This window comes from Mus caroli, chromosome 1, assembly GCF_900094665.2.
Source record: "Mus caroli chromosome 1, CAROLI_EIJ_v1.1, whole genome shotgun sequence".
In the NCBI taxonomy this organism is placed as follows: domain Eukaryota; kingdom Metazoa; phylum Chordata; class Mammalia; order Rodentia; family Muridae; genus Mus; species Mus caroli.
The window spans coordinates 152,557,969-152,577,400 of record NC_034570.1 but is presented as its reverse complement, the minus strand read 5'-3'; the positions used below and the strand labels follow the sequence as shown (position 1 = coordinate 152,577,400).

Here is a 19,432-nt window from a genome sequence, read left to right as displayed (position 1 = left end):
CCTTCCAATGTGTATCACCTGGGATTGTAATGAATGTACACATACAGATACCAAGAAGTTATTTTATCAGTATAGTTAGGAAACAATGGCTACAATTTAAATATCTTTTACTGAAAAAAATTATGTTGTGAATTTTTAAGAGGGTGATCACATCCAGAAGCTTCCCAGACGTTTTTTGATCATTAAAGTTTCCTTCATGCAATAGCCCACAGAAATGGTGGTTCTAAGGTACCTACTGGCTTTAGGACACATTGCTTTCCAGGGCATTAGGCAAGAGGGAAAGCCAATTGTACATGGTTATTTTAAGAGTAAACTGTCACCAACAAAAAGTTGTGGGACAAGTTCAAGTCTAAGAGCAAAATGAACTCCCAGCTCAGACAGACATCCGGAAGCACTGGTGGCTTTGTGGCAATAGCATCCGAGTTCCCTGGAAGAAGACTCCCTAAGATCAGGTGCACGGGAGCAGAACAGGCCTCTTACCAAACCCTGGAGAGACCATCGTCTCCTACCTTAATTTCTTTTCTCCACTTCAAAAAAAAAAAAAAAAGGGCTGCACTGAATAAATCATGTTGTTGTGAGGTTATTGCAAATAGAGAGAGGAGGTCTCTTTAAAGTTAAACCTCACCAGAGAAGAATGGAGGACACCCCATTCCTGCTGTCTGACTTTCCTTCCCCACTTTCCCATGCTTCAGACTCACTCCCCTGCTGTGGGATGGTAATCTGCCTACAGGAGGGACAAAGCAAGCCAGCAGAGCTTGTCTGGTGACATTTTCACAGGGAAGAGAAAACACAGAAAGAAAACCTTCCAAGAGTTCATTCCATGGCAAGGTCGCCATCAGACTAGATGCAGAAATGGTATTGAGCGGAGAGTATGTACGTAATTCATTAATAACTGAGTCCTAATAAGTTTTCATCTCTTCTTAGAGCTTGAACAAAACTGTGTCTGTGAAGTTATTTTTCTGAATATTTGAGAAAACAGATTCTCAATCGATCAATAGATAAGCCCTGACTACATTAAGCATAGATGTCTATGAATACCAGTCGGTTGAGCTTTAAAATTGCTTAACTTGGTACTCCAACACCTTTGTAGTTTTTACATGTGTAAAGCTTCATGTGTTCCACACTTGCCTTCAAACACTCTATAAATAATATAGAATTCTGAAAAGGGAATAGGAAAAACCCCAAGCTGTCAAGATCCATAGTGGAACAAACAGGTCCACTGAATGCAGTGATTGTCAACATTCCTTTTCAGGCAACAACAGGGACGCTAGAGACAGGGTAAGGAAGATGAGAAGGAAGGAGTTGTCCGAGGGAATGCCAGCATGCTGTTTGAAGCACTTTCCTGCTGTCAGTGAAATATATTTTAGGACATAATGTGTCTGGATCCTGTTTCTGAACTGGAACACCAAACTAGCTCCCATGGGAAGGTGTTTTTGGCATGTGCTCACAGAATGTCCCTTCAGCACTGTGGACTTGCTGTTCGTTTTAATGGCTCACCTCCCCACCATGCTGAGGTAATTAAAGTGTTCTAAAGCCCCTTCAGAACTTGAAAATAGTTTCTGTTTGCTAGGCAGGTGATAAATCTCATTCAGCCTGACAGAAATGTAATTACACTTTCTTCATGGAAACACCAGGGATACCATTACCTGGATCTCACAAAACCCAAGGCTTGCAGACCCCCCACAGTTGAAAGGTCAGGAACTAAGAACAAGTTTTTTCCTCATTTATATACATGGGAGGCCTCCTTAGCTTAGCGAGATTAAATTGGACTGGAGAAAAATTGATTTAGGAATTTGAAAAAGGCAAGGTCTTTTTGTTGTTGTCGTTTGGTTTTGATTTTTGGTTTGTTTTGTTGTTGTTGTTGTTGTTGTTGTTGTTGTTGTTGTTGTTGTTGTTACCACTGGTCAGGAAAAGCCAAGCCCATTTGGACCCAGTAACATCTCACAGAAGATTTAAAAAAGAAAAAAAATTGGGGGTTTTGCTTTTTATAGAGCCAACTGTAGTCTTAACAAGACTGAGGTAGAAGTATGTTGCTGGACATCTGGGCAGTGGCTCCGAATGAAATCCCACAGAGCGGAGGGCTTCTGATGACCTCTCTATGCCATGAGTCAGCCCACAGTCGGTTAGAAAGAGGGAATTAAACCACAGACCTCTGCTGGAATCCACTGGCCAGTCTCTCTTTGGCCTGTTGTGTGTCTGTTACAAAGCTGTTCCCAGCATAGTGGAGGTTACCCTATTTTCTGGAGATGGGAATCAATTCAAATTCTAAAGGCTGGTGTCCAACAGTCGCTCAGCTCTGTTCCTGACTCCACAATTCATGGGCCGATGAGACACAAACCAGGCTAGGGATTTGAAGACTGATCCAGAGAACTGAGTCTGTGTACCCTGGACCCACTTACCAATAAATCAGGATTTTTATTGCTCCTTCCTCTAAGACAGAGGAGATTCCTACAAACCCTGGGGCAATCAAGAACCAGTTCTGGCCTGCTATTTTTCCTAGATTTGATTCTAGGCTACTGTACCACACAATTATTCACCTCAAAGAGATGCTGAGTTTTGAATCCAAAGCTATAGATTAACCCCCTGAGGTTTTCTGTGTTGGGATGATACTGCTCACTTCATCTTAAAACCTTTTAATTTCCTCAATTTCAAAAAAATAAAATACTTCACTAGATGTGATAACATGTTGACTAAGGTAATAAACTGACATTTCCTTCCGTGGAATTCTCCAGCAACAACTTTCCCCTTGGGGAGCACTCACATCATTCACTTAAGAATTTGGGGCCAGAAAATTAGGGTTCAGAATCAACTATGCAGGTCCAGAAGGTATCTGTAATACTGACCCTAATTCACCCAGACTTGATTACAAGGATTTATACTTCATGGTGCACCGTGGGAATACTTTTGAGTGGGCACAAATGTCTCAGCATGCTGCTGGTGCCCGGGGGGGGGNGGGGGGTGGGGGGTGGAGGTGGTAGTTAATGGCTGCTAACTTTGCCTCCTGGTATACTTTTATTACTCCTGCATGCATGCCTGGTCCTTTGCTGTGTTTGGGGGTTTTGTTTGTTTTGGCTTTTTTCTGATTTGAATTGAACTTTTGTGAGATATTTTTTGCATGCTATTATTTGGACTTATTTTATAATGTAAGCATTGTCTTCTTCCTCTACATTTGTGTTTTTTCTTTTGTTGTTGTTATTGTTTTGTTTTGTTTTCACTAGGAGACCCCCTCCTGCAGTTCCAGGCCGACCATCCTAACCCCATCTCCTTTTATTTAACAACATGTCTATCCATGGTATTTTTAAAAAGCCTCTGTTTGCACTATATGTCACGTGTACATAAGAGCTTTTATTTTTGATCTGAATCTTTAATTAAAGAAATAAAGTTTATTCTATATTTTAAAAATTACATGTCTTCCATTTCTTTTCCTATAGAATAATGACCCAAATTAAATATAATCTACTTACACTAATGCCAGGTAAGGTGAAACACATTTGTCTAGCCTGGTTTTTTTTCTAATGAATATTTTAAGACAGGGTTTCATATAGCCAAGTCTGACCTTGAACTCCTGATTCTGTACCCACCCACTAAGTGTTGAAGTTAGCATGTAACACCATACACAGCTCCTGAAAAATGTAGAGTTTCATATATTAGGAACTGAAAGGGAAATATTTACATTATTAGACCACTGTGATTTCAGATACTCTTTGACAGAGAATAATACTGTACTGAATTGAACAATAAGCTAATGAAATTTCTTTCAACAGAATACAGAGAGAGAGAGAGAATGAACATCTAGAATCTAAAAAGGACACAGAAGTCTGAATCATTTCAACCTGCCTTCAAAAATCATATCAATAGTTGCTACTGCACCAAAATATGATATTATTTTCCTAACGCTAATATAGAAGATTTAAAAAAACATAGAATATCACAGAAGAAACACATAAGCTCACATATTCTGTCTGACAAATTTAGGGGTAAGAAGAAAAATAGTGGTGCTTAAAATACACGCGTGATAAAGAACAGAAAGGTGGGCACCTCAGGCAATTTCTTCAAGATGTTGGTAAAGTTCCCAAGAAAGTGAATAAGTAGATGCTTGAGGGAAGAGAAAACTTTTTAATGCATCTGTCCTTAAAATAATAACAATAATATTAAAATTTTAGGCCATAGTATTTTTTTTTACTGTTGCCTCCACCCGAAGGAAATTAATACAAATAGAATGCTTACTTTTAAAGTAATGGAGTGTGTTCTGCCAGCTGTGTGGCAGCTTTGCCAGTAAATTTTTATTTAATTTGTGATCTTCTATTTTAGAGATGCACTGGACAGGGTTTGGATTGAAAAGTAGCTGTTCCTTCTCCGGTGGGGGCCCTTGTGAAAATGCCGCCTTTCACCCTAAAATAGGACACCACACATCGGGAGAGCGAATGAGTCTCTAGACTCTCTGTTCCGTTCACTTCACTAGGGTCCCATTTACATCTGACCTGGGGGGATCCCAGCAAAGGCAGGCATGCAGACCATCTGGGCAGGACCTCCTCATTCTAAAGAGAAGACCCCATCATTAAAACCATCTTCTTTGGACCACGAAAGCCACTTAGATCATTTTTTAAGAATTAAATTCTCCACTCAGAAATGTAAGCCAGCTTCTCAGGTTTCAAGTTGCACACCCTGGGTTACCTGCCTTCTGCTGTATCCAAGGTTGCTTAATGAACAGGGTTACTGGCAAAGAAGTTGAAGGCTGTAAACCAAGGCATTCTGCTGGCTTTCCTGTAACCCAGGGTGACTGAACTGGTGTGAAATAATATAGACACTGCTCCTTTTGCCTTTCCTTACATCATTTGATAATTATGTGTGTATGTATGTATGTATGTATGTATGTGTAGATACTCATATATGTGCATCTGTGTATGAACTCTCAGAGGCCAGAGGACATCCTAATATCCCGTCCTATCACTCTCCACCTTATTCCTTTCAGTCAGAGTTTCTCACTGAACTTGGAGCTAGGCTGGTGGCCAACAGGCTCAAGGATCCTCCTCTCTCTGCTCTTCACGGCACTGGAGTTCCACACAAGCATGTGACCACACTTGGCTCTTTACATGGGTGCTGAGATAGGACCTCATGTTCTCATGTTCCTGCAGCAAATACTGTTGGACACTGAACCATCTTTCCAGTCCCATGAATTTTACAGTATCCTTTACTAGATAGATCCTTACACCTGCAGGCACAGTAAATAGTCCAGGGTTGATTTATAACCCTTTGCCAAGCGAAGTGTTGCCAGTGCAAGCAAGCTTTTGCTTCTAACTTTCTTCAAGTCCTTGGTATTTTTTTCACTTTGTCCAAAATTGAAATGCACACTTACTTTTTACCTGATATCTATGTAATTTGGACATTTACAATTTGAATTGACCTAGTGAATGAGAAGAAAGTAAAATTCCAACTGTATCAAAATGAAATGGCCTTAGTCTCCTGAAGTGTGTTCTCTTATTTTATAGACAGAAGAAAAAAAGGAGGGAGTCTGTGGTGGGAAGAGAAGAGGCTGGAGTCAAAGCAAATGCTATGACGATACACTGGCCTGTGGTTACTGCATATGGTTTTCATTTCCTTCATAATATACTCTTCCTCAACCATCTCTAGCTTTCTGTCCTCACATCTCCCTTCATCCTCCATGTATGACAGAGGAGGAAAGGTATTACAGTCTTCAAGATCGACTATAATCCAGGTTGGACAAAAGGACAGTCTTCAAGATCAACTATAACTCAGGATGGTCAAGAGGGGTCAGTAATTCTTTTAAAAACCACAATATTCCTTGCATAGTCATCTCACTATGTATTAGATGTCTCTGGGACTTATAATAGTATCTTAGTCAGCAGGAGCACCCTAGAAGCAATAGAATAAGAAGCAGCTTGCAAAATAACCAAATAAGCAGTTATCACATATTGTTATGATAAGAGAAAAGGTTTGGTCATCTTCCTAGGGAAAAAGTATTAATGATTCAAGTGCTGATGCAGCTAGCTGAGATCTTGACCAGCATTAATCCATTTGCTCCAACCTTGACCTAATGTTCTAGAAGGTAGCAATTGTGACTTCGGACAAAGGAACAATGGGATGCATTCCAGCCAATCAAAACCCAAAGGTCTCATTCCTAATACATGCTGCAAGATTCTAAGTCATTCAAGTGCTGGAGACAGGCATCCTGGTGTTGAAAGTATGGAGGGGTCTCCCACCTGCTTTGGTGCCTAACCAAGAGGTACTATAGCAGTCTCCCCTTGACAGCACAGAGAGGTATCTGTGTTCTCCAGTTCCCAGCTCAAAAAACTGAGAACATCAGAGAGATGGAAAAAAGAGAGCTAAAGGTAGGAAAAATTAGAACTTCTAATAGCAATAGTTCTTCTGGAGTTTCACCACTAAATAAATTATGTCAACCTCCGGAAACATATGCACAAACACAAAAAGGATTTCAGTCCAAGCTTGGGTGAACCCATTGCTCTGGGCCTGAGTTGAGGCAGGATAGCATTAAACTATGCTAAGGCTTGTTAATGTGTCTATACTGTTAATAGTATGTAGGTGTTTCATAAGATACACTTCCTCAGCTAACTCATTAATTCTTTATTCCAACCTTCATCTTCCAATGTGGAGGCCAGGAGGCAACAAGAAGGGACAGGTAGCGGCATATGTCTTTCCATGGCATGTCCCACGATTCCCTCCCTCCTACTCTTCATCGCCTTCTAATAAGGCCATCAATTATGAACCTATCAAGGATTATCTCAAGGTCCAATTACTTCTTCAGATCCCAGCTGACATCCAGGCATGGGATCCCCACATGGGCCTGCAGGGACACTTCTTGTTCAAACCATAACAAAGACTAGGAGGGAAACACTGCTATGTGTGTACCGACTAGGACATTTTAATGAGTGTGATAGACCCCAAGGCCCCTTCTTTTCATGGCTTGAAGATAATATTTTCCTTGCCAATATGTATCTTATAACTCAACAAATAATGATGATAGAAATAAGGATGGATGCTTGCCCAACTATAAATCCAGTTTTTAGATGAACCACACAGGGAGTTAAGATTGCTGAAACACAGAGGGCAGGAGAGACGCTGTGTAAACATGACCACCATACTTCCAGTCCTCACAACCCAGGTCAAAAAAAAAAAAAAAAATCCAGAATCCCAGCATGAAGGAAGCAGCAACAGCAATACCTCTGGGGCTTGCAGGCCAGCCAGGCCAGCCAACGAGTATAATCTCTAGATCGGTGAGAACCCTGCTTTAAAAGAAGGTGAGAGCCAAAAAGTGGTGGTAGCACATACCTTTAATCCCAGTGCTCAGGAAGCACTGGGATTAAAGGAGGAGAATCTCTGAGTTCCAGGCCAGCCTGGTCTACAGAAAACTAAAACCAAAAATAAAAAAATAAAAATGTGTGAGAAGAGAAAAAGACAGCCAACATTGAGCCTTGGCTTCATACACATGCAGCACACACACACACAGATGACTGAAAAGCAAACCAATTCTGCACTCCCTGTATTTTAACTGGAGTCTCTGTGTGGGGAAACCACCGTGAACTTAGACCATTGCCCCATGAAATGCACGCAGCACTGGAAGGGCACAACCAGCTGCCTTCACACCATCCGATACACCTGCTGTTCTCACAGATGCTGTAGCCTAACACTGGAAGCCTCTGTTACATTTCAATATCATCGATACCTTAAGATCAAACAAAAGCTAAGGCCATCAACAGGTGGCCGGCTACTGGTGGGGTAAAACCACGCACTGCCACTTCCATACTGTTTTTAATCAGGTTTCAGGGTACTTTAAAACAGATCGAGTTTTCAGACTCCAATAGCAACTTCAATGAAACTCATGCCTGTCAGCCATGAACAAATGCAAGGAAGTCATCATTGAGCCTTTGAAATGTGAAAGACAGTCACCAAGAAGACGCCGAGGAGGGTCTGCCCCGGCACGTTTTTTTAAAAGTACCATTTTGAACTGCTGTACACTGCTGAAAGCTAATCTTTCATGCTCTAGGGCTCAGTATTTTCTCCTGCGTGAACACTGTGGAAAGCAAGAGAGAGCAAGTTCGAGCCAAAAGACAGTTTCTTCGGTCTGCCTTTTTTCTCTTTTAAACATAAAAAGAGTATTTTCAGCTATGTACACAAAGGCTGCCTGAAGCCTCAAGGATCTGTTTATTTGGTAATTTTAAAAAGAGTGGGAGGCCCACAGAGTTCTCACTCACCAGAGTCCAAATGTAACTTGGGCTCAGCACGAGGCCACAGGCCATCCCAGGGTGGCGAGCAGCTAGCCAGCAAGCTTGGGAAAACAGAAACAGCTTTTAAGTGGCCCCAAGAGACCGTGTCTTTTTCAGCCCTGGGGAAATCAGGACTAGTATGGGCAAAGAAAACCTCGGGGCAGAAAACCCCAGGCTGCTCCTGGATGCTCCATGAAGCAAGGTGCCCACTGCTTTTCTAAGGCCCGTCCTTTCTTACCTCTCCATGGGGGGAAGAAAGAGCGGAGCCAGGCCTGGGAAGGGGGCTGTGCACATGCTAGGCAGTTGGGAAACCGCTGCTTCTGTGGCTTTAACTTTCCGCAATCCTCTTTTCACACACAAATGCACGTGGGAGGAAAGAGGAGCTCTCATTTGATTGGTAACTGCTGCCGTTTCCCGAAGGAAACCAACACGGATGACACCTGGGATTTGAGGACTGAAAAAGGAGCCAAAAACCCTGGCCTGGCCTAAACATATCCCAGCAGACCTTCTTCTGCGGGTTCCAATGTGCCACTCCCTGCAGCCCAGCTTGCCTGCGCCCTCCCTGTGGTAGAAGGAATGTGTTTCCTCGGGCCCGTGGTTCAAAGCTCCTCATCAAACCTTGCCTTTCAGCTAATCCCTGGTCCCTTTCCAGAATCAAGGCTTCTACAATGTTCAAAAACACTGCTGCTGAATTTTTCACAGTTCTTAGGAAGACTTGGTGATTATTCCCCAAAGGGCTCTAGTCAAAAATGCATGTCACCCACCCAGAAAATGAGCCCATGGGTCCTGTTAGTGAAGCAGCATAGCATCTCCCGAGACTGGACCTGCTTCAGAGAAGGCGCCAGAATCCAGCCCTACCCGCTCCCCAACACTCTTAGCACACTATCTACTTAAGCTTACTGATATCATTTACCTTTTATTCCCATTTCTATCAGCTATCTCAGAGCTCCTAGACACCTAGGTCACTCCTCACTGTAACCTCCACAGGCTTCCGTAGATTCTTCGTCCCAAACTTTGAAGATCAACGCGCTGTGCCCAAACACCTAACTCACTGCCCAGGCGATGCAACTCAGAGTCTATGCAGCAATGTTCTCCAGGACATGGACCCTACGAGCTTACTTTACATGGGTTTTCTCTAGGAGCACCACATCCCGGCAGCCTGTCTCCCCCAAATCAGCAGCATGCCACCTGCGCCCCTCCTACAGTTGAGCAGGGCAGGCTTCCTTCCTCTTCCTAGCTTGGAAACCTCAGGACTTCAGACTTTAGCACATCCCAATGTACACATTGTAACTGTGGATCTCTCCAGCCCAGTGTCCTTATTTCATAGTAATTTCAGCCCCTGGTTCACGGCTGGCCACTTTAGTGCCGTTTCTGTCTTAATTCTGAGGCCTTGACATACATGTGTAGGTAATCCACCCTCTCCTGCCTCTCATTTTATTGAGCTTCGCTCTTCCATCAACCCTGACCTTCCCCTACCTCAGCTACTCGCCCCTAATGTTAACTTTGTCTGCTGATGGGCTTATGCTTCTCATCCCTATTTCTAGGGTAACTTCTTGGATCTCAATCTACCGACTTTCTCTACCACCCTGTAGCCTCTGTCCCTCATCCTACCCTGAGATTCATTTGACCAATCTACCACTCTGGATTAAACCAACTCTTATCCTACCCTAGTTTGCACCATGCAACTGAACATGACCTGAAAAATATATAAACGGGTGCATAGTGTGGAAGCGGGCTTTATTTTCAATTCCTCACCACCGTACTTAAAGAACTTATTGTTCTATTGCTGAGACTAAACATCATGAACAGAGCAGTTTATGAAAGAAAGTATCAAACTGGGACCTTGCTTACAGTCTCAGAGGGTTCGTCCAGGATCACCACAGGGAAAAACATGGTGGCAAGCTGGCAGGGCGGGCTCTGGAAGCAGGAAGCAGGAAGCAGGAGAGGAGAGGAAGACTGATTGGGTGAGCATGAAGAGAACTTTAGAAACCCCACCCCCAGTGACACACCTCCTCCAACAAGGGCACTCCTCCTAATCCTTCCAAAACCGTCCACCAAAAGGGACAAAGCATTCAAGCATATGAGCCTATGGGGGCCAAGCTCTCTCAGACCACTCCAGGAGCACTACGGGGTACCAGGATAACTGATGTAATCTGTCCTCCCAATACCCTCAGCTGTTTCTGTGTGCTCCACTCCTTCATCCCCCCCCTCACTCATAATCCTCACCTGACTCCTTCCTCTGTTCGATCTAGAGAACTGAAGCAGCTGAGAAAGAATTTCCTCACCTTAGCTTCCGTATCCAACAGCTGTGTCCATGTACCCAACCTTCCCACTTGCTAACGATAAATTGCTCAACTCTCCCTGTCTGTCCTTCTATTTGGGTGTTACATTCCATCTCCTCTTGCCTACTCCAGTAGCTCCTCCTGGTCAAGGAGCCTCACCAAGCAGCATTGTTTTGTTTTCTTAACTTTGCCCTCCTTTTCTGTACCAGTCCTTGGCTGTCCTTCAAAGCAAAACCTCCAATAAGCTTTCTCTCCAATTTCCAAGCCTACCCCACACAAGTTGTTACTCCACCCATCATACTAAAGTTCTACTCTTTTCAAGGATGTGACCTCCTCCTATTTAGGTCCAATTGTATGCCCTCCATCCTTAGAGTCTGGCTGTTCACAGCTGGTCACCCTTCCCCACTGCATCCACCTTTTGCCCTTGATTCCTAAGGCTTGCAACCCTCTTGGTTTTCCTCTTTCCTCCCTGGTTGTGCCGCCTGAAATGCCGCCATTCACCATTTCACGACTGGTGCTGCCTTCTATTTATATCCATTGTCTGTCTCCTCCTGCTGAACTGTACTAGGTTGAGGATCTTCGAGCTCTTTCATTTATAGATATACCCCAGGCACATATAACAATACCTGCCATATAGTAAGGGCACAAAGAGCATTTGTTGACTGAATAAACTCCTAAGGCAAATATAAAGTACCTAATGGTTTAAAGTACGTAGAGATTGCGCCAGTCTCTTAGATACCTCATTAGATGTTGAGGGAAGGGAATGTAGGATACAAGAGATGATGAGGATTTGAAGCATCCGAGCAGCTGTCTCCCAGTCAGTCTTTAGCCCTTGAAGCAACTCAGCTGTCAGAAAGGCAGAGCGTTGGCCGAACCTGTCAACCCTGCCTCAGAAAATTGCCTGCCTCCATTCTGCTCCTCTGTCTCCTAAACTGTAAGCTGGAAACAACCTCCCTGACAGGGCTGCTATGAGAATAAAATAATGTATACTCCTGCTGATGCAAGCATCGTGACTGGAACACACAACACACCGTGTGCCTCTAAGATGTAGATATTGTTCTCAATCAAGCCCTGGTTTACTATTTGCTTCCTGCATTTATGGAGACCTCAGATGTACTTGATTCACAAGTCAGGAAGAATTTCAACCCACAAATGCTATTGCAAAAAGGAATAACTGTAACTTCCACAAGAGGGCACTGTGTCCCAAGCCTACTTGAAGGATTTGAAATACTCATAACTGTGTAACTGATGCCCTCTGCTGACCTGTTTACTTTTTCTTGTCCTTGGGCCTTTCTTTGGTTTGGAAGGTGTAAATGATGGCTTCACGTGAGTCCTCACGCACTCTCAGCGTGAACTTTGAAACCCAGAGCTGCCCAAAAGCTTTCTGAGAAGTCCACGGTACTTATGGACTCATCCAAAGTAGCAGACACAAGCACACTTTCTGCATGCAGGGAGTCCTCATGCTGCTACAGACACACCTGTGTCTTATAGCTCTCTACTTGGGAAAACAGCCCAGGATTAGCAGTCTTTTGTCATCCCTGCAGCCCTGCCACCTCCCTGATCCTCTCCACCCCAACGCCAAAACCTGACACCTTAGTTTTTCATGGCTGGAAGGGAAAAAAATTCCCTGTGATGATCAGGCTGAAGGAGAAATGACTTCCCCTGAACTCGGGTGCAGCCCGAGGCTGGTTGGCTCTTTGGGGTGAAGCAGTACACCATGGCAGGGAGCCCATGGAGAAACAACACTGCTCATTTCAAGTCGCTGGGAAACTAAGAGCAGCAGGCCCAGCAGGCCTTCAAAGGCAGACTCTCAGAGACTCCACTTCCTTCTACACCTTTAGTTCCCCAAAGGTTCTAGCACTGCCCAAAAAGATCAGGCATGTGAGTCTTTGACTGGCAGATAAGATCCAAACTATACCAGCTACCAACTCTATCTGGGCAAATAGACAAAACTGCTTCCTCCTCCTCCTCCTCCTCCCCCCTTTTTCCTCCTCCTCCCTCTTTCCTCCCTCTTTCTCCTCCCCTCCCTCCCCTTTTTCCTCCTCCTCTCCTCTCCTCCCTCCTCCCTCCCTCTTCTTTCTCCTCCCCTTCCTCCTCCCCTCCCTTCTCTTCCTCCTCCCCCTCCTCCCTCCCACCTTTTTCCTCCTCCCCTCCCTCCTCTTCTCCCTCCTCCTCCTCTTCCTCCTATCTTTGCTCTCACATCACCCCTCTCCAACCTTCCCTGTAATGTAGAACAAATGACAAGCAGAGCTCAAGGAGAAAAGCGAAATGGCAGAAGGGCGGTGGCTTTTTATGTAAACAAATATTTGACAGGTTGAGACATAATTAACAATACTATTGAACTTTTTTCCCCTGGTGTTTCCTCCTAAAAACAATATTTACTTTAGAAATCTGAGTTGTTAATATACTGCCCACACCATTTCTGTGTGCTCTAAAGTTGAGACTGGCTAGAGAACTGAATTGAAGTGGCAAACAGTGGTCTCAGCAATTGCTGGAGCAGGTCAGATGAATCTTTTCCTCTTTGTGAATTCTGACCAGTCACAAGCCAATGAGGCATAGGCAAGTCTTATCATCCAAGTAGCAACAGGCAAGGGCTCAGAATTTCTCAGTATTGAAAAATAAAACGTGACTTTTGGCTTCATTCTCCCTACACCTTTATAGAATCCATTTACATTGCTGGCCTATGAGATTTTTTTCCTGGAGAAAATGCAAAAATTCCAGGAAAATTATATTTTCATGTGGTCCAGACTTAGCCTGGTGTTCTTCGGCATTTTGTCTTCTGTAAGACATAATCTAACAAACATGCGGACAGTTGCTTTTAGCCTCTGACTTTTTTTTCAGAGTTTGAGAAAGGTTTGCTAATTCCCCTGCTAGTGAACTCTATAGCAATGTAGACCTTTAGTAATGTATAGGTCATGGTCACATGTCCTGAGTGTTCCTTCTGGGCTGAGTTCCAGTGTCTACTCCAATTTTTAGAAGGCTGCTTCCTGTCCCTTTGATTTCTATCATTTGGGTTATTCAATTTGTCATTCTGTCACCTATTTTTAATTCCTCTATTGCCTAGTTGTGAGGCAACTAAACTGTAAAAAACAAACAAACAAACAAACAAAAACAAAACAAAAAATAATGGCAAATACAACACCCTGCTCCCTTCTGCTTAGACTTTCGAGGCAGCAGGCTCTAAGCACAGTGTGTGGGGCTCATCCTCTGCCCAAATGCTAACCTATCCCGTAAGGATTATCTGTTCCACGCCCTGCACGCATTAGTTAATTCATGTGGAGTTGATAAACACACAAGTCCACTCATGCTAGAATAACTGCAGCTCTCCGGTTTTCCTACTTCCTCTTCCTTCTCTCTACATCAATGGTCCTCGGCCCTCCCGACGCTGCCACCCTTTAATATACTTCCTCCTCTGTTTGTGGTGAGCCCCCAACCATAAATTTGTGTCACTACTTCATTACTGTAACGTTTGCTACTGTTTGTGAATGGGAATGTAAATATCTGATATGCAGCATTCCTGATGTGTGACCCCTGTGAAAAGGTCATTCGGCACCCAAGGGGTCGTGGCCCACAGGTTGAGAACCACTATTCTACATGGGGTTAGCAAATTCCCTGGAAATCACTATCAAACCCATTTGTTCCCCTGCCCACTGCCAGACTCTCCATCCAGACCCTCACTTTTCTCCAGAATTGCCACAGGCACTCTCCATGCTCAGCCTCAAGACTGCTGCCAGTCTTTAGACTTCACTTGTATATCAGGCTCTGTAATACTAACATACAGTGTCTTAGCTTATCTTTTTAAAGTCCCTGAGATTGCCATTGAGGGCAGGATCCTGTACTACAAAGCACTCAGCTCTCTGAGACCTATAATCCCCTTACCCCGAGCTTCTGTTCATCACCAGGATGCTTTAGGTCCCTGTAGACCGCACAATGGATCCACTCTGCATCCTGCTTGTGGTACTTTCTCTCCTTCAGCCCCCTTAGTATCCAAACACACTGCTGTACCTTCCCCCTCAAACTCAAGAGCATCTTACAACTCCCCATCCCCCACCACTTCCACACTGACCTTCTAGAACCCCAAATACGATTGAATACTGGGTGACTCCAGACAAAAGTGCTAGAAAAGAGCTGGAGATGACAGCAGTCATAGTCATGCGCCCCACTGCTCTTACCTTGAGTGGCTCAACCTTTTGGAATATTCTGCTCGCTGGCAATGAGTTTCCTAAAGTCGACAACTGGAAACCCATTCAGATAAGGCAATGTATTAAACCATGAAAAGGTAAAAACAAACCCCACAGCTTTTTTACAATACCTTGTTACATCCACCTGCCATCCGTTGATGTGAATGATGAATAATTCGGGCCAATTTGGAGACACAATGTGTACAATCCATCACAGGCAATGCCTGGGTGCTCTGGGCTCCATGGGGCAGTTCTTTGTCTTTTTCCCCCCAAACCAAGCGCCCTTGGGTTTGAGGAAGCAGGGTAAGTGATCTTGGGGGATAATAACCCACTTTTTTTTTATCATGAAACAATCTTCACCAATAACAGTAAACATAAAAAATGGCATTAGTTCAAATTCCTCGTCAAGGCGTTTATGAGAAGCCAGAAAAATAAAAAGGGATTACTTCACGGTATAGTAATATGCTATACTACTACCCGCTTGTTAGTTCTAATTTGAAACTACTTACAACAAGCAGAGGGCAAGTACCACTTTCACAGATGGAAGCGGCCACTGGAGAAAGTATCTCATTCATTTTGTGCCTTTGCCCTCTTCAAATTTAACCTACATTCCAACTGTTATGACACCTCCAATGTCCCTTATTCAATACCAAAAACATTTTTAATTTTTTCCCTCAGATTTTGAAAATTTTACATAGATAGCTTGAAACTAGGACCCATTTAAAAACAAGACTTAATTACTTCATATACACCTTATATACCATATTAAGACAGTTTTATACTTCTTAAATAGTTTTGCACAGATTTCATGGAATAGAATGTGGAATTTTCACAGGGCATAGCAATGGTGCTCAAAGCCTTTCAGAGCGGATCCTGGAGCATTTCAGATTTCAGAATTTTGCATTTGAGGTGCTCAGCACTAGCATCGGGCTTCAGGCTGGGCTCTCTTCAAGACCCTTCACACAGCTTATCTATTGCAACAAGTCTTCAATATTAAAGGTGAAAACTGAGAACTGAACAGTTAGATAATTCCAGACTTCACAATTTGTCCCATCTTTAGACAAGATGGATTGCTCATCACCAGCAACAGGGCCCAATTACTGGATCAACAGCGAGCTGAACCGTGACTCAAGCTCCCACTCTTTCGTTCCTCCCCCAGATCTCTGTGACTAAATCCCATCACGTCCCCATTTTTGTGCTTTGACTGTATCATATGTATCTTGCCTGCAAATGTTTTTGTACCCTGGATTAGATTTGAGACAGTTTACAGAGTATATTCATATTATGAATCAGATTCACAGTTACTGCAATGTCTACTTTTTCTGAAATGCCACAGGTATGACTCCCAAACTGAGTAGAAACAATCACTTTTGAAGCGGTAACAGCTGCCCTCACTGGGCACACTTGCTTGTTCCATAGTTTTCCATTCTTGCTAGTATTACCTATCTGTTTCTCAAAGGCTTTCACCTGCTATCCTCCACGAGTAAATTAAATGTCACCTCTGGTTTCCTAACTGCCTGAGATGAACTCACCCTCCAGCTTCTTTCATATCGCTAACGTTTTGTTTCTATGGCATGTAACTCTCCTTGAGTGACCACTTCTGTGGTATTGGACAACAAACTGGATGCCACCATCAGGGATTCTCAAATTTGGGCTCTAGACATATAAAGGTGTCCCTTAGTACACACAGAAAAGGCTAAACAACTGATTACACTTACACACACACACACACACACACACCTTCAAACTACTTTTGTCTTATGCTCTCATAAAAATGAGACAGGGCCAGTGTGATGGCTCAGCTGGTCAAGGCCTGTTGCCAGGGCCTGAATTTGATGCGTGGGACATACATACTGGAAATAGACAAACCCCCTCTCTCATACACACATAAATAAGGGTTTCCTTTGTTTTTTTTTTTTTTATTTACTAGACAATGCAATGGATATTACTCTTTTAATAAGCAGAACCCACATTACATCATTTGTTACAGGGAATAAAGGACAATAATTCATAACAGCACCAGAAAGCTTTTTCAGTCACAAAATAACTGAAGGACAAGCACCCTCCCCTAAGCCCTTGCGTGGTTTAATGCTTTCTTCTCATCTCAGCTCTACCACCAAGATCAATCGGCTGCTTCAAGAGTGGACCCTGCCTTTAAACGTTACACTGGTTAGGCTCAAAGTCTTTCTGCTGGTCTTAATAATGAAATGAAGGTCCCTAGATTAGCTAAGGAACCTAGACAAGTCTTCCTTGATTTCAGCTTCATCCCAAGGCCCGTGAATATTTTCCTTAAAAAGCTGCAGGTGAATGAGGTAGTAAGGGCAGAGACAGGAGATGGAAAACAGCAGGAGAGCAAAGAGTATGGCTCCCACAGCACTAATGGACAGAAGACCTCCAAAGGCAGAGAAGGCAAAAAGCAAAGTGACCCCTACATAGCTTCGCGGGGTATACGCCTTCAGTTTCTTCTGTAACATGGGCCACAGTGCAAAGATCTGGATAGCAAACGTCACCATAATGAAGGCATGGAGTGACCGGGGGAGGCGTGAGGCCAGGCAAACAGAAGCAAAGATGGCCATGTTCAAGGACAAGGTGCTGGATACAATAGCAGCATTGGCACCGTAATCAAAGAAGATGAGATGGCCTAACAGCATAAAGACTGCCATGGCGTAGATAGTGTCCGTACTGACAGACTCCGTCAGGGTCTTTAGCACAGGTGAAAAACCATAAGTGAAAGTGATGAAGACCAGAGTACTCTTCAGGTCGGCCCACCGGGTCCGCCCACTCTTCTTCCTTCCATCACCTCCATCGATAAGATCGAATAAAACATACCCAACCAAGGAAGATGCCAGTCCGGTCCCAAAAAGCCACTGGGGAGCCAGAAGACCCTCATCCATGTACCACCAGATCACTACAAAAACACAGACACTGCACAGCTGCTGTATCACCACACTGGACTCAAATACCACAGCCCAGTACTGGTACTTCCGGGCATAGATGTTTTTCCGGAGTTCTTCCAGGAACCTCTGGTCAACATAGTTATCAGGGAACGGCTGCCGCTCATATAAAACCTTCTGCCACTTGACTTCTGGGGTGTCCGTTACACGTTGAGCACACATTATCTCATTCTTTCCTCAAATCCAGGTTGGCTCAATCTCCCTCAGGGACGTCCATGGGGTTCTGGTTCTTGATAAAGCTGTAGATTAAGAACTCTCTGGAAATGCCATGCTGATACCCTACAGAACTTTCCTTGTTTACAAAGCCTTCAGTACAGGCTGTGCCTGCATTAGATGAGTTTGTTCTGAGGGTCAGGACAACACAGCTAAATTCCTAGAAGAGAGAACTGTAAGTATATGGAAGCTGGCATCAGATACAATCAAAAACAACTTGGCTTACTGAAAGCCTAGATAAATTGTGTCTGGTGACATAATGCGGCATTAAACCTTCACATTTTAAAGTGTAGTCTTAATAATTGATATCTGCATGTCACCACTAACTCAGAATGTTAAATGTCTTATGCACCTTCTTTAACTGTCACAGCCTTACAAGTTAATACCAGTTATGAGTTTACCTAATCTGAGTTTCAAAACAGTAGAGTATTAGGTCCCAGGCTAACAGCGTGGAGCCAGACCTCCTACAAAAGTCTAGTGTCAAAGTCTCTGCTTCTGGTCGTCCTTCTCTAAGCCAGTCTTAACTTGGGCGTTCATACACTCTAAGGTATGTACTATTTTTGCATGATTATATTTGCAACTTACGCAAATTTATAGGGACAGAATCCATCCATAGCAGTTACCAGGTTCCCAAAGGTATCTGAATAAGTTATCGGTCTAATGACAATAGCCTGCACCATACAAAAGGGCATGATCTCTACAGTTTTAGCCCAAACCAAGTTTTAGCCCAAACTCAAATCTTTTTTGTTCATTAGTTGAACTTACTATCCTTTAAAGTGCTATATCATCCTAATTAACTGAAACAGCAAAACTGTAGCGCAGGATCAAGAAAACAACCATCCCAGTCGGACACACAGAGGTCATTCAGCAAATTCGAGAAAGAACTTCCTGCCGGACCTTCTGTATTTCGTGGAGGCTAGGATAGACCTTTGCTTTAAAAGCCGTACACCCTGGAGTCGGCCCTCACGCACTGGGACCTCGGGATTTGAAAGGTCCCCGTCACAGAGCCGGGAAGGGTCTTGGGCTACCACTCACCCAGCCGGCCTGCCCCGCCCGCCGCTGTCGCTCTGGCCCCAGCCTTGGCTCAGCCGGAAGCGCTCGCAGCGAAGGACGCCGGAACCCACCTGCACCAAGCTCTTTAGGGGGTACACGACCGAGAAGAGCGGCCGCCCAGCTACTTCTACATCCGGGACGCGGGCTTGGAAGGGGACTACTGTGCAGGAGCACTTCCGGGTCCGCCGCACTAGGCGGCCAAAGCGTCCGGCCCCGACACGCCACTCCGCGAGGTCACTGCTGCCCTCTACTGATTGCTTCTCTCCGGGCAATCTGCTCCAAGTGGAATGCTAAGCCTGGGAAGCAAATCCCTCAGTGGGACTTACTTCACGGGGTGTGGAAGGCAGGAAGAGTCGCGGGGCTGGTGGAAGACTGGTAACTGCAAGGTTACCATGACATGTGTTGACAGGCTCTCAGCCAAGGGACTTTCCACGCATCCAAGCCCTCCTCCTATAGGGTGCCAAACCAGGCTTCTGGTATTCACCAAAAGGGGCGGGGGGGGGGGG

General features: G+C 44.2%; 2 protein-coding genes across 10 annotated transcripts in view; one reads left to right on the top strand and one right to left on the bottom strand.

Annotated features, from left to right (window-relative positions):
- Positions 1–6,189: 6,189 nt before the first annotated feature.
- The window catches only part of C1H1orf105 (chromosome 1 C1orf105 homolog), a 40,037-nt gene continuing 26,794 nt past the window's right edge, over positions 6,190–19,432 (top strand). The window contains exon 1 of one of the 5 annotated variants that reach the window (XM_021158850.1): positions 6,190–6,350. In XM_021158850.1, coding sequence (XP_021014509.1) covers positions 6,330–6,350 — 21 coding nt within the window. In that variant the 5' untranslated portion in view covers positions 6,190–6,329. Of the gene's footprint in view, positions 6,351–19,125; positions 19,403–19,432 lie in introns of those variants that run through there. The other 4 variants (XM_029481746.1, XM_029481745.1, XM_021158859.1 and 1 more) reach the window with 4 other exon arrangements.
- On the bottom strand, positions 16,610–19,083 carry Pigc (phosphatidylinositol glycan anchor biosynthesis class C). Of its 5 annotated transcripts, none has more exons than XM_021158840.2 (2): positions 18,998–19,083; positions 16,610–18,046 (listed from the first exon to the last, which is right to left on the bottom strand). In XM_021158840.2, exon 2 carries the CDS (start codon positions 17,820–17,822, stop codon positions 16,929–16,931), a length of 894 nt encoding a protein of 297 aa, XP_021014499.1. In that variant the 5' UTR covers positions 17,823–18,046; positions 18,998–19,083; the 3' UTR covers positions 16,610–16,928. The 5 variants fall into 5 exon arrangements, with proteins under 5 accessions (XP_021014499.1, XP_021014491.1, XP_021014482.1 ...); XM_021158832.2 differs by having other exon boundaries at positions 16,610–18,033; XM_021158823.2 differs by lacking the exon at positions 18,998–19,083 and adding an exon at positions 18,909–18,983 and having other exon boundaries at positions 16,610–18,033.